This window comes from Lissotriton vulgaris, chromosome 3_1 (genome assembly GCF_964263255.1).
Source record: "Lissotriton vulgaris chromosome 3_1, aLisVul1.2, whole genome shotgun sequence".
Lineage (NCBI taxonomy): Eukaryota > Metazoa > Chordata > Amphibia > Caudata > Salamandridae > Lissotriton > Lissotriton vulgaris.
Window position 1 is genome coordinate 52,222,456 of NC_141689.1, and position 12,586 is coordinate 52,235,041.

Consider the following 12,586-nt stretch of genomic DNA (forward strand, 5'->3'; position numbering starts at 1 on the left):
ACTGGTAAGCTGGACTGTTCCAGAAAAGGCTTCTTACAGATTTTGTGTGTCTGTAACTTACATAGGAAACCTGCTGACTGACCCTTAGAGTCACTTTGTTTGTCCTGGGTAGAATGGGAATACGATTAGTCCTTCAGGTCTCCTTGCATGTCCCAAACAGCATGTTCAGCTCTTCTTCTGTTCCTTTGCAGGTCCTGCAGTGTTTTGAGGAGTGTGCAAGGGGATGCCAAAGGGGATGTCCAAAACACAATTGAGGGTGGTGAGACTTCTGGTACCTGCCTAATCAATAGGGAAAAGGTTTGCAGGGGCACCCCTAAACACATTTGCAGCAGATCCTAACTGCAAACAACCCCTCAGTGCCCCTCATTTACTAAATCGAAGATTGAGAAGTCCTATCTAGATGTGTGGCCAGGGTAATGAAAAGGTTAATTCCTACGGCACTCCAAACCTATTCTGTGGGCAGCTTCCCCCCACTGGCTTTGGTGCATTGCCTGACTGGTAGGACAAAAGAAGGGCTTGTTTAGTTGTCATCTGACATACGTTTGTGACACAAGAGACCCCATTGAGGTACATTTAGTTCCTAGGCACTTCCCAGTTGGTCTTCCTACAAAGGGAATAAATATTCTCCCTCACTCAGACTTTTGTCTCTGCTCTTGGGAGCAGTTTTTCCAACTTATCAAGGCTATTCACCAGCTGGGTGACAGTTGCAGGCTAATGTCAATTAGGGTCAGATTATGAGTTTGTTGATGTGGGAGCGGGACTTCCACATCGGTGTACTGCACCACCAAAATTGTGTGTGTTTCACCTGCTAGATTATGACTTTCTTTGGTATTCTTAAGACAGTGCCTTAGATCACACCACAATGGGAACTTAAAAGGCAGTGCCTGCACGGCATGGACTGGTGAAGTCATTCTGTGCGGGATATATGACGTTACAACGGGTCCTTTTACAACGCATACCATGACCACGGATCTATTACAACGCAGGTCATGTTACAACAGATCCCTTTACAACGCTATTCACTACAACGCAGGTACTATTACAACGCAATACCATTACATCGTAAGTATAATTACAGGTAAGTAAATAAAATTAATATTTAATGTAAATAATTATTAATGTATTATTAATTTAAATTATTTATTATTAAAAAAATAAAACATATATTAATACAATTAAATTTAATTTTTTAAATTGTAAATATATATTAAAAATAACCCTGTACCCCAAAACCCAAACCCAGCCCTAAAACCTAAAAATACCCCTGTACCCCAAAACCCAAACCCAGCCCTAAAACCTAATATTACCCCTGTACCCCAAAACCCAAACCCAGCCCTTAAACCTAAATATACCCCTGTACCCCAAAACCCAAACCCAGCCCTAAAACCTAATATTACCCCTGTACCCCAAAACCCAAACCCAGCCCTTAAACCTAAAAATACCCCTGTACCCCAAAACCCAAACCCAGCCCTAAAACCTAAAAATACCCCTGTACCCCGAAACCCATACCCAGCCCTAAAACCTAAAAGTACCCCTGTACCCCAAAACCCAAACCCAGCCCTAAAACCTAAAAATACCCCTGTACCCCAAAACCCAAACCCAGCCCTAAAACCTAAAAATACCCCTGTACCCCAAAACCCATACCCAGCCCTAAAACCTAAAAATACCCCTGTACCCCAAAACCCAAACCCAGCCATAAAACCTAAAAATACCCCTGTACCCCAAAACCCAAACCCAGCCCTAAAACCTAAAAATACCCCTGTACCCCAAAACCTAAACCCAGCCCTAAAACCTAAAAATACCCCTGTACCCCAAACCCCAAACCCAGCCCTAAAACCTAAAAAAACCCCTGTACCCCAAAACCCAAACCCAACCCTAAAACCTAAAAATACCCCTGTACCCCAAAACCCCAAAAAAGATAAACTTACCTATAATTATACTTACGATGTAATGGTATTGCGTTGTAATAGTACCTGCGTTGTAGTGAATAGCGTTGTAAAAGGATCCGTTGTAACATGACCTGCGTTGTAAAAAATCCGTGGTCATGGAATCCGTTGTAAAAAATCTGTGGTAACAGTTGTACACCTTCTGTGCGGGATCCTTGGGTGCATGCACACAGAGGGGCAGAACGTGTGCCCCCTGCATGTTCCCCATGGCCCTAAGGCAACAGGGTGCCTCCTTGTAAACCCTTTGTTGCTTCTTTGCCACAGTTTTCATGGAGGGTGAACCGCCATGATACCGCGGTGGAGACAAATCTCATAATATGCTAAACGGGATTGTGGAGGGCCCCCCAAGCATATTGCAGCATCAAGACCGCTGCACTACAACCAGGGATCTCTCTAATTGCTGGCGGTTGTGGCGCTCCAAGGGTGGTCTTAGTGCCTAAAATAGCCATGTCAGACTGCTGGTGCAGTTGTGTTTTGGCCACCAGCACTGCACCGCTATAAGTCTGGCGGTCCTGGGACTGCCAGACTCGTAATCAGGCCCTTAGTCTTTAGGAGCTTCAGGTCGAAAAAAAGGTAAGTTTCTTCAGCTTTATATATTTTATCGACCCCTTTTCCTGAGAAACTTATGGAAGAGACAAACCGACTTCCTACCACCTGGGATACGAATGTGGTTAAAATAACCCATACCGAGCTAACGGTGGATCTTAATACATTTTTTAATCCTCCCTCTAAGCCCATTGTGAATAGGACCTATAAGCTATCTTGATTTGATAAATCCTGCCGGATGGCCAAGGGCGCTCTTATTGAAGCAATCCGGAGCGAGAACAGACCACAAATAAGACTAAAAAGGCAACTGTATAATGCTACGATTAAGCAAGCTAAACATCTATGGGGGTGTGCTAGATGGGAAAATATCAGAGTAGCCCTACACAATAGGGATATGAAGGGCTTCTGGTACCTAGTTTCTAACTATAATTCTGTTGAACGTTCTCCGGTGGAGCCGAATATTTGTGCCTCAGCCTGGGAAGTACATTTCAAATTCCTTTATGCTAGTGAATTGACATCATCACCTATGGAAATTAAACAATCTTCCGCATCTTTGCCACTTCTAGAGGCAATTACTCTAGCAGAGGTTCAAGGCGAAATCAAGTCACTCCCCCTTGGTAAAGCCCCAGGATTGGATAAGATCCCTGGGGATCTTTTCAGGGAAGAGCCAATGATCTGGGGCCCCTATCTTTGTATAGTATTTAACGCTATAGTGCGGGGAATGAAAATTCCAGATACATGGCTTGGAGCGGAAATATTCTTGATATATAAAAAAGGCTCTCCCACCCTTCCCACAAACTATAGGAAAATCAGCCTGATAGTCGTCACTCAGAAGTTGTTTTTGAGAATTTTGCTTGATCGTCTACACATGTGGATGGAAGATCGTGACATACTGAGTGACTATCAGGCTGGTTTTAGGAGAAATGTATCGACCAACTTCTTAGGCTTCAACTCCTTTATTGGAAGACAGTATCAATAGAGGGTGGCAGCCTCTGTTTGATATTTGTTGACTTAAAATCAGCCTTTGACATGGTACCCAGGGCCAAGTTGTGGGCAGTCCTTGATGAACTTGGAATTCGCCAGACCTATTAAATATGATTTTCCGCCAAACTGTGAATTTTGCCCAGGTCAGATTTGGAAAATCAGGGGAATTGAAATCACGCTTTCCGGTGGACAGGGGGGTAAGCCAGGGCTGTGTTCTTGCTCCCACCCTATTTTGCCTTTATGTCAATGCCCTGGTTTCCCAAATAAGCCAGGTCGAGCAAAGTGATGCTCCGAAACTAGATCAAAGGAGGGTGCCGGCATTGTTGTTTGCGGACGACACATTGTTGCTATCTAAGTCCCCAATGGGGATTCAGTTAATTTTAGATAGCTTGGCCCTATTTTGCATAAACAGGGGCCTGGAAATAAACGCAAGTAAGACAAAGTTTGTGGTGTTTAATCCAGTAAAATCATCTCGCCCCAACTCTCCGCTCAATGGCACTCTGTTAGAAAAGGTGTCACTTTTTGACTATCTCGGGGTTACTCTCTCTGAGTCTTTTTCCTGGGGACCCTAAATGGAAAAGGCGGTTTTAAGGTTGGCTCTGTTGTCTGCTGGTGTCATGAGAGTTGCCAAGTCCCTAAGTACAGTGGTCCCTGGCCCTGCTACTGACATATATAAAGTGCAGGTGAGAAGTGCTGCGCTATATGGGGCAGAGCTCTGGGGGCACTGTTCAATGAAGGGCTTGATCTTAGCTGAGAACAAGAATATGAGATCTCTGATGAATCTTCCGCTAAGCACCCCTCTTGTTCCTCTGCGTCTTGATCTGGGCATAAGACCTATCTCTGAAGAAGCAGGACCTCCCCCATTGACTTTTTGACACAGAATCTGGCTGACCCCTGAGCTAGCCTCATACAGGTCTGAGCTTTCATCGATCCTGGAGCTAACTGGTTTAGTGACATTTCCTTGGCTTGTATATATTAAAGATCTCTGTGCCAAAATTGGCCATTCTGACCTCAGGTTTAGCCCAGAGGCTTACTGCACGCAGATTTCCCGTCTTGATCTGGTGAAATCCTATAGATTGTGCAGGCTTAGGGTTTTGCAGGAAAATAGCACTTTAGGCCAACAATACATGTTTGAACCCTATATCGATGAAATCCATCCCGCACTGGCGAGGAAGCTTTATATCCAATTAAGGATAGGCACTCTTCCTTTATTTGATTTTTACAAAGAACTGGGCAAATCCCACTGTAAATATATGCCAGGCTTGTAATTGTCCCCCGAGACAGATACATGTATTATTTTTCTGTCCTGGGTATAGATCATTAAGAAAATATCGGTTCATCCCACTTTGTAATTATATGGGGTTCTCTTAATGCACTGCTCTTATCGAATTTTAAGATCTGATACAAAAAATATTGTGGTCTTTGCTGTTTTCCCCTTTTTTCTCTCAATGTGGAAAAGGCGCCAAAAGTTGCTGAAAACAATACTGTAATTGTGTAATTAGTTTTTACATATCTCTTTTTTAATGTAATGAGCTGCTTTTAGTTGTTATACTCTGTAAATAATATTTTTTTTATCTTATATGGAGTGTCACTTTTAATGTATTTTTATCTTTGTGATGTGTTCTAATGTGACTTGTATGGTCTTTTATGGCCGAAATAAAGTTTATAAATGGAAATGGTAAACGGTAACTATCTAAAGGTCAATTTTTCTTAATATTTATTCAAAATCCAACTTCACCTTTAAGTTTGCCTTTTAATAAATATTTTAATGTGTTTTTGAATTATGTTTGCAGCTGATTCCTAGCTTAGGACAACATAATCAATATTTGCTATTGGTTTCCAGTGTATCTCTATGGGCCACTCAGTCTTGCTACAGTGAAAAAAGCTTTTGGGTGTAGTCACTGTAAGGATATGTTAACTATATATTTCTACAAATAAATACCATGTACTCTGCCCTATAGGATACAAGGCCTACGTTGGGGTGACTTATTATATTAATATTTAAAAGGAAGATTTTTGTTTACAGGTTAAACTTAATGTTTAAAATGCAACTGCCAGGGTATAGCAGCTGGCATGTAGTAATGTTTGACCAGTCCCACTACCCGATGCCACAGAGGTGCTCTAGTCCACTGGTGATGGTGACCTTTGACTCTCCATGCTGTGGTTGTATTTTGGGCACCATATGCTATGTAGATATAGGAAAGTTAACATTATAGTTAGATGTAGCAAATTCGACATTCATTAGCGGTTAGAGCACATGTACTGGGGTCTGGTAAGCAGTGTTCCATTGCAGGAAGTCAAACAGCTAGCTGAATCATTCCACAAAAATTGGGGTAACCATCCCCCAAAAAAGCCTAAAAATGGATCCCCAAAATCAGAGCATTAACATACACACAGGAGAATTACAATGAATGTGGTTAGGCAGCAGAATAAATACAGTAGTACTTGTTTGCTCATTAACTATTACCTCGAACCTATTTGAAAACAAAAAGAAACAGGAAATATGATCCTAAAAAATGTTACAGGAGCGAAAAGTAAGTGGCAAAGTGAGGAGGACGTACCAGCAGTAAAAATACAGGATACATTTGCAAAACACTGGTCTTGTAAATACAAAAAGTACATTAATTGAAAATATGTGAACAAAAAGTATTTGCTATTGGCGATCTTAGATGGGGAACAACACTAAACTAATGCAAGGAGAATTGCTCTGATGGATTGGTGTCCTTATGTGGTAACCCCTCTGCAAAATGAATGCAACTTCCTATGACAAATACGCATGCACAACTCCTGCCGCCTCAGTTAAAAAAAAATTGGGAATACATATCAAATACAGTGACAATCTGTAGCTTTTATATTTCTCAAAAATATTTCTGTCTCTAGTGGAAAGAATTTATGCAGCTTGGAACAGACATATCTGATTCTAAATTGGATGAAATCATCAGATCCCAGAAGGCCAACAAGTGCTGCAGCATGGTTTACACGTCTGGGACTACAGGCGAACCAAAAGGGGTGCTGATAAGCCATGACAATGTGAGTATTTGTAAAGTTTATGCGCATTAAGTAACAGGACAATAAAAAGTATAATAGTATTATTGTAGTTGTGAGTGGCATTGATGAACTAGAAATATGCAAAAGCCATAAAAGCTGCCAGTTCAACTAAACTGTAGTTAATTTGGGGAGAGGAGTTGGCCTAACGGCAACGGCGCACAACATCAAATTTGGGGAACCGGGTTCGAGTCTCGGCAAGGGTGCGCAACATCCTGTGATCCTGGGCAAATCACTTAATCTCCCTGTGCCTAACAAAAATGAATGTTTCCTCATGTAAAGCAACTGGTGCTCGTGTAAAGCGGGTCAAGTTCCTGTTATATAGAACTCTGTAAAAAAAAACATTAAAAAACACAAAGATGTTAAATTACAGAAAAATGTATTGCTTTAACACCGAAATAAACATATTACAAAACAATCTCAACTTGTGGACAGAATGGCATATGTTTGGGGAGATTTCTTGTTGTCTAAACACAAGTTCTACATGGTCTCATGTATCCTTATTGAGGTGTTCTCAGTTAGGTCTCTCTCTTCTTCATTGCCAGGGGGTGGTAGGGTTTGTAAAGTATAAAAAAATGTAATTCACTGTTGGTGGGTACTAACAGTTGCAAAAAAGCAGTGCACAGAGGTGAGGTAAATATAAGGTACTGTAAGGTACTGTCATGTCATTCTCACAAATCTGTAGGATCTGTGCATTTGTTGGACAACATAAACTTTGGGTGAGGTGCTTGACCTGATTAGGTGCACTCTAGCAGGATATGTTGGGCCAGAGACCAGCTAGCTCACAGTGTCACTAAAAGGCCCACTAACCTTACCAGTGAGTGAATAGTTTCTGCCAACCACTGAACACAATAACCCTGACCCCTCAGGGATCGTGGAAACAGATCATGATCTTTCACTTTGTCACTCATGCTTACTTGTGCTCAGAGAAATACACAGAGAATACACAGTGGGATGTTTTCAATATATTTATTGACTCAATGTCATTTTTATATAATCAGTAGATAGAAGCAGATGAAAGTGATTAGAAGCACCAAAAGAGTAAATAGCATATATAGTTCTACCATGGTGATAAGACAGTGTATATATGCCGGCATATAATGAAAGGTAGTAAGAGGGTGTACACCTAGGCAAACCCTACTCAGCGTGTTCTTAGAGTGTGTGTATGTGTGAAGTCAAGAATCCCACTAAGGGACGATCCAACACCATTACTAGGCAGGAGAGAATTTAGGACCCCGTCTTGGTCATGAACTAGACACCCCTCATGGAGATGTCAAACTGCTGCTTGGTGAAGTCTCAGCATGCATGGACCCTCGGTGTCAGATGAAGGGCCTCCTATGCTAATCTTTTGTGATGGTCCATATTTATAATAGAAAGCATCCTTCTGATGTATGTATAGATTAGCAATGTTATGGATAAATAAATAGCCCTGTCTACTCGTGGATGAAGATTGATTGACATTTGTACATTGTGTATAAAAAGGCCTTGTACATTGTGTTCGAGACATTGTGATAATGTAATGCGAAGCTAGACGTGTTAACAAAGGTAGTTTCAGAGAAACTAATCCAACATTTTCGCACACGCAAATATGTGCAAAAGGTCAAAGCAGAAATGGTTTTGTGAAAAGGAGGACAATGTAAGAAATGAGCAGCTTCACTACATGGGCCTAACCTGGGCATATAACAGTACAAGCCTAAATGTGGCCTTCCCCTTCCACAAGCACTGCAATTTCTGCTGCACAAGCAGTTGTATCCTGGTCTATTGTACACATGGCAACTGACAGATTAGGTACTTGGAGCATTAACAAGCACAGCATACATATACCAAATTATCTCTAGGTGTGGTCCTTTTCTAGACTTGTTTAAGCATAGAAAGTCTATGTATTGCACTCTCAATCCCATTCACATCAGATTACCCTCTCTCCCTTCTCATTACCGCTCACAATCACTCTTTTAAGACTGTTTGGTTTACAGGACTATAAATGGATTAAAAAGTAAGAACTCTATATTCAAATGTTTTAATAAACCATTTTCCGGACACAGTTGTGAGTCATTGACCTACTCCTTACTGAATTTTACAACATTGTTCTGGTGGCCATCTCTGCCAGCAGCATAATACCTTGTAAAACCTATAACATTTTGAATTACACAAGAATAATTTGTAGCCCTTCATTCTAGGCATGTTAAGCTTATTGCTTTACGCATGCTCAGCGCTGCTCCTTACTTGAATATATTAAAGTGGTGCTCCGGTTTTGTGCACATTCATAGCTTTCAAGTGTCCCCATGGCAAATATCTCACTTTACGTACATCGTGACCTTCAAACAAACATTCTATTGTATTCAGGGACTTGAAATGTTGCTGTTACCATTGTAACTATGGGCTCAAAAACTCCAGAAGTAAAATGCAGTTGGATGAAAAAACAGAATTAGCTGACGGTATCACACATAACAATAGGACACCTCGCAACTGCGGCTTTTGTTGGTATGTAAGTCTTGTGTCATATTTTCATCCCAATCCCATGTGCATGGTGACAGTATTTGTCAGAGGAAATTGTACCCATATCATGCATTGAATATTTAGAGCCTGGCTTGTTTGACAGTTGACCTGCAATGAATAGTGACACGTTGGTAAAGGGGGTCCTGTAGCAAAGGGCTTTACCCATTCTGTGCCTGTAGATAAATCTGATAGTACATATGGCTACGGTATTTATGAGCCAGCCATTTCACTAAGCATTGAAAGAATTAAACAATGCCAAACAATCAAATAAACTTGTTTATGTTCCCGGATGTTATACAGTGATTAAAATAATTAGATGAGACCTAAAGCTTGCATCTAAACCCTGCACCTTCTAATTCCAGCACACAAAAATGAAGGAAACAAAAAGAAGAAACAATGATGTTACATTTGCATTAGCCCCCTAAGAACGAAAAAAAAATAACTAATTCTCTCTTACTTTTTTTTTTAATTGCTTTTTTCCTTTGTGGTTACAGAGGCATTTATCAGTCTGTATATGTTTACACCAATGAGGACCATTTCCTATTTAGTGAGGTTTAGGTTTTATCCAAAAACAGGACACCTTACCTACAGGGTTTAGCCTCATATATCAAATTGCTGTCTTCAGTTCTAAGTTCGTCCATTGGGTTGTGTCCAATTTTCAGTAATTTTGTTTGCCTTCCAACCAAAGTAGACATTTGTACTTACAGTCATTTATATTCAGTAGGAATCAGGAGTATTTCTTCAAATTATACATAGGATTCTGTAATCCCTGTATAAACAGCCAACTCTGATTTCTTTAAAATTGGCAACTTGTGACTCAGCCAGTTTATGATTATAAAGAAAAGATGTTAGAACTCAACATTTATAAGTATTAGAGTCAAGTTCTGATGTCACAATGCCTGCCACCAGACCCAGCAGTTGAGGTGAAAGACAGGTCAGGTCATGGAGCATAATTGAAGCAGCTATTGTTGCTCGACTGTAAATTTACCTTACAAAAATGGCAAAACAGGAACAGCTTGTTTAGTTGAACTCAGCCGACTGGAGATCAGGAAATATAGTCTGGCTCTGAAGACTGTCTCAAGGCTCATTGGTTTTGGCCACCTTTTTGGACTTTTCAAGAAGCATTGAAAACAAATGTACATTCCGAAGAACGCTGAATTCTGGGTCTGGTCACAGATTCATAAATTTAGTTATCTGTGCAGGTGGGTTATTGACCTTCAGTAGTCACAGCGTGGGACTAATACAAGCTTATCCAGATGTCTGACATGCGGAATGTGTGATCAGTGTTTGCAATATGCATGCAGGGTTCTAATTGGTTGAGTCTTCTTAACTCAGTGTGACATCTGACTTTATGGTGTTTTGGGAAAGCATGCCCCTCTAGACAAATATGTTTTATTGGGGCCCAATCTCCTGAGACTAATTGTGGTATTGCAGCCTTTATGTTGGATCTGGGTTTTCCTGATCGCGCATTTGTCTAATGGTTACGTATCCCCCCACCTGAGATCTGTCAAACGGATGCTTTTGGCCTAGGTCGCATGGCCAGCCTGAACACGTATTTCTGACTTAGGGTTGTGGGGGAGGTCATTTAGGTCAAATTTAACAACGGAGATGCAAGTTCATTATGCCTAGATACATAATGACGTTCATTGATGTCATATTGTCCATATTAACTTTCCCCTCTAGTTGAATTTTCAACTACATTTTTAACACCATACTTCATGATTGTCACATTGTGCGATATTTTGAGGTTTGCTGTGTTTCTGTTGTGTCTATTACTACTTCCCTAGTTACTTTCATTCTACCTAAATTGAGGACTGTGCTTTTACAGCAGTAAACTCTCACTTGCAGGAAACCGCACAAAAATAGCACTAAAAGAAAAATGGAAAGCAATGTCAAGCAAAGTCTGGCCACCCATTGTGGGTTCCAGGAAAACAAGTTTGTAAAGCAGTTCTGCTCCGGGGCACCTCAATCCTTTTTCATGTCGGCTTGTAGACGATGCACTGCTTGGATGGTCAGAGCCAGTGTGTCGTTGTCCTTATCATTTCCAGGAATAAAAGTACAGCAGCACGCACTGATCCTAGCACACATCCCGCCCTCCATTACAGCCTCTAAGTCCAACACATACCGATGTTGCATAACCATAAGTCCTATGGCTCTGAGTTCTTCCTTGATAGCATTCAGGCAGAGCTCAGTGTCATTAATCATCTTCAGCATTTTCCCCCTGGTTATTTATAACCAGCTGGCATTCACCTTTGTCTCCAAGGTGAAGAAGGGTATGGACCATCCTAAATGTTGAGTGTTAGAAAACAGTCAAAATTCTTCCGCAATCCCCTTGAACTGAGCTCAGTTCTTTTTTTTCGAGCCTGATGCAATAGAGTTGTTTTTTTTCTGCAGCAGATTTTGGAACAACTCGGACAGGTCTTTTCCAGCGATGACCTGGGTCGGAGTGCGTATAGTTACAAGTAGGCCTGGGCAAAGCACTACTCTACGCTCACATAGTTTGGAAAGTTTGTACTTCTTTGCACTACGCAAACTGCATGTAGCACAGTGCAAACATGCGTAGTGGAATTTTGTTGCTTGCTCGCGGTCCCCACCGTCAAGTTGGTGACTGCGAGCAAGGAAAATGACATCCCGGCGAGACTTTTTCCTCGTTCGCGCTCAGCAACATCAAGTTGCTGTTCACGTGCATGGAAAATAAACCTCCCGGCAAGATTTTCAATGCGGGGAGGTCAGGTTTCTCATTGCGAGTGGTCGCGTATGCTCGCGACCGCTCACAATGAGAAGCTACCAGTCTGCAATGAGAAAGCTGCCGCTCTAGTAAAAATCTACTCGAGCGGTAGAAAACTACAGCTCGCACTGTGCAAGATGCCGTTTTCAATGATTGCACAGTGTCAGATGCTTGTCCGCACTGTGCATTCATTGAAAACGGCATCTTGCACAGTGGGAACATGCTACTACGCAGTTCGCGTAGTGCTACGCGTAGCTCGCATAGTGCGAAGTGCACTTTGCGTAGCTTCGCGAAGCGCTACTTCACAGACCATACCCAGCCCTAGTTACAAGGGTGCAGTGGTCCTTCCATCTGGGGATGAACTCCATACAGGCAAACCCACCACATTGCCAATAGGAATCCATCAATTTGGAAGTGCCCCATTGCAGTTCTGGTACATGCAGTATTGCTTTGCAATTTTTGTTCACACCAAGCAGGATTTTTCCTTTGTCTCTGAAACACAAGGAATACAGTGTAAGTTCCTGTACAGTTAGAGGTTGCCACTTCCCTTCCAACCACCTGTACCCATTTGTCTCAGTGTCCCAGAGTTCCGGAAAAGGGGTATCTATGCTGGAATTCAATCCTTCCTGTCTAGGCTCATTCAATCAATCAATCAATCAATCAATCAATCAGGACATTTGAAAAGTGTGCTACTCAGCTGTGAGGGTCCCAAGGTGCTGGAGGGTGCTGCTACTGCTCGAACAGCCAGGTCTTGAGTAGCCTCCTGAAGGTTAGTAGGTATTAGGTCTGCCATAGGAGGATGGGGTGGGTGTTCCAGGACTTGGCGGCAAGGTAGGAGAAT

At 41.7% G+C, this 12,586-nt stretch overlaps 1 protein-coding gene across 1 annotated transcript in view; it reads left to right on the forward strand.

Moving 5' to 3' along the window:
* Positions 1 to 12,586, forward strand: part of LOC147725927 (long-chain-fatty-acid--CoA ligase ACSBG2-like) — a 279,020-nt gene that overhangs the window by 116,200 nt on the left and 150,234 nt on the right. Inside the window, exon 5 of the mRNA XM_086960051.1 lies at positions 6,357 to 6,506. Within this exon, the coding sequence (XP_086816177.1) occupies positions 6,357 to 6,506 (150 nt within the window). The remainder of the gene's footprint in view (positions 1 to 6,356; positions 6,507 to 12,586) is intronic.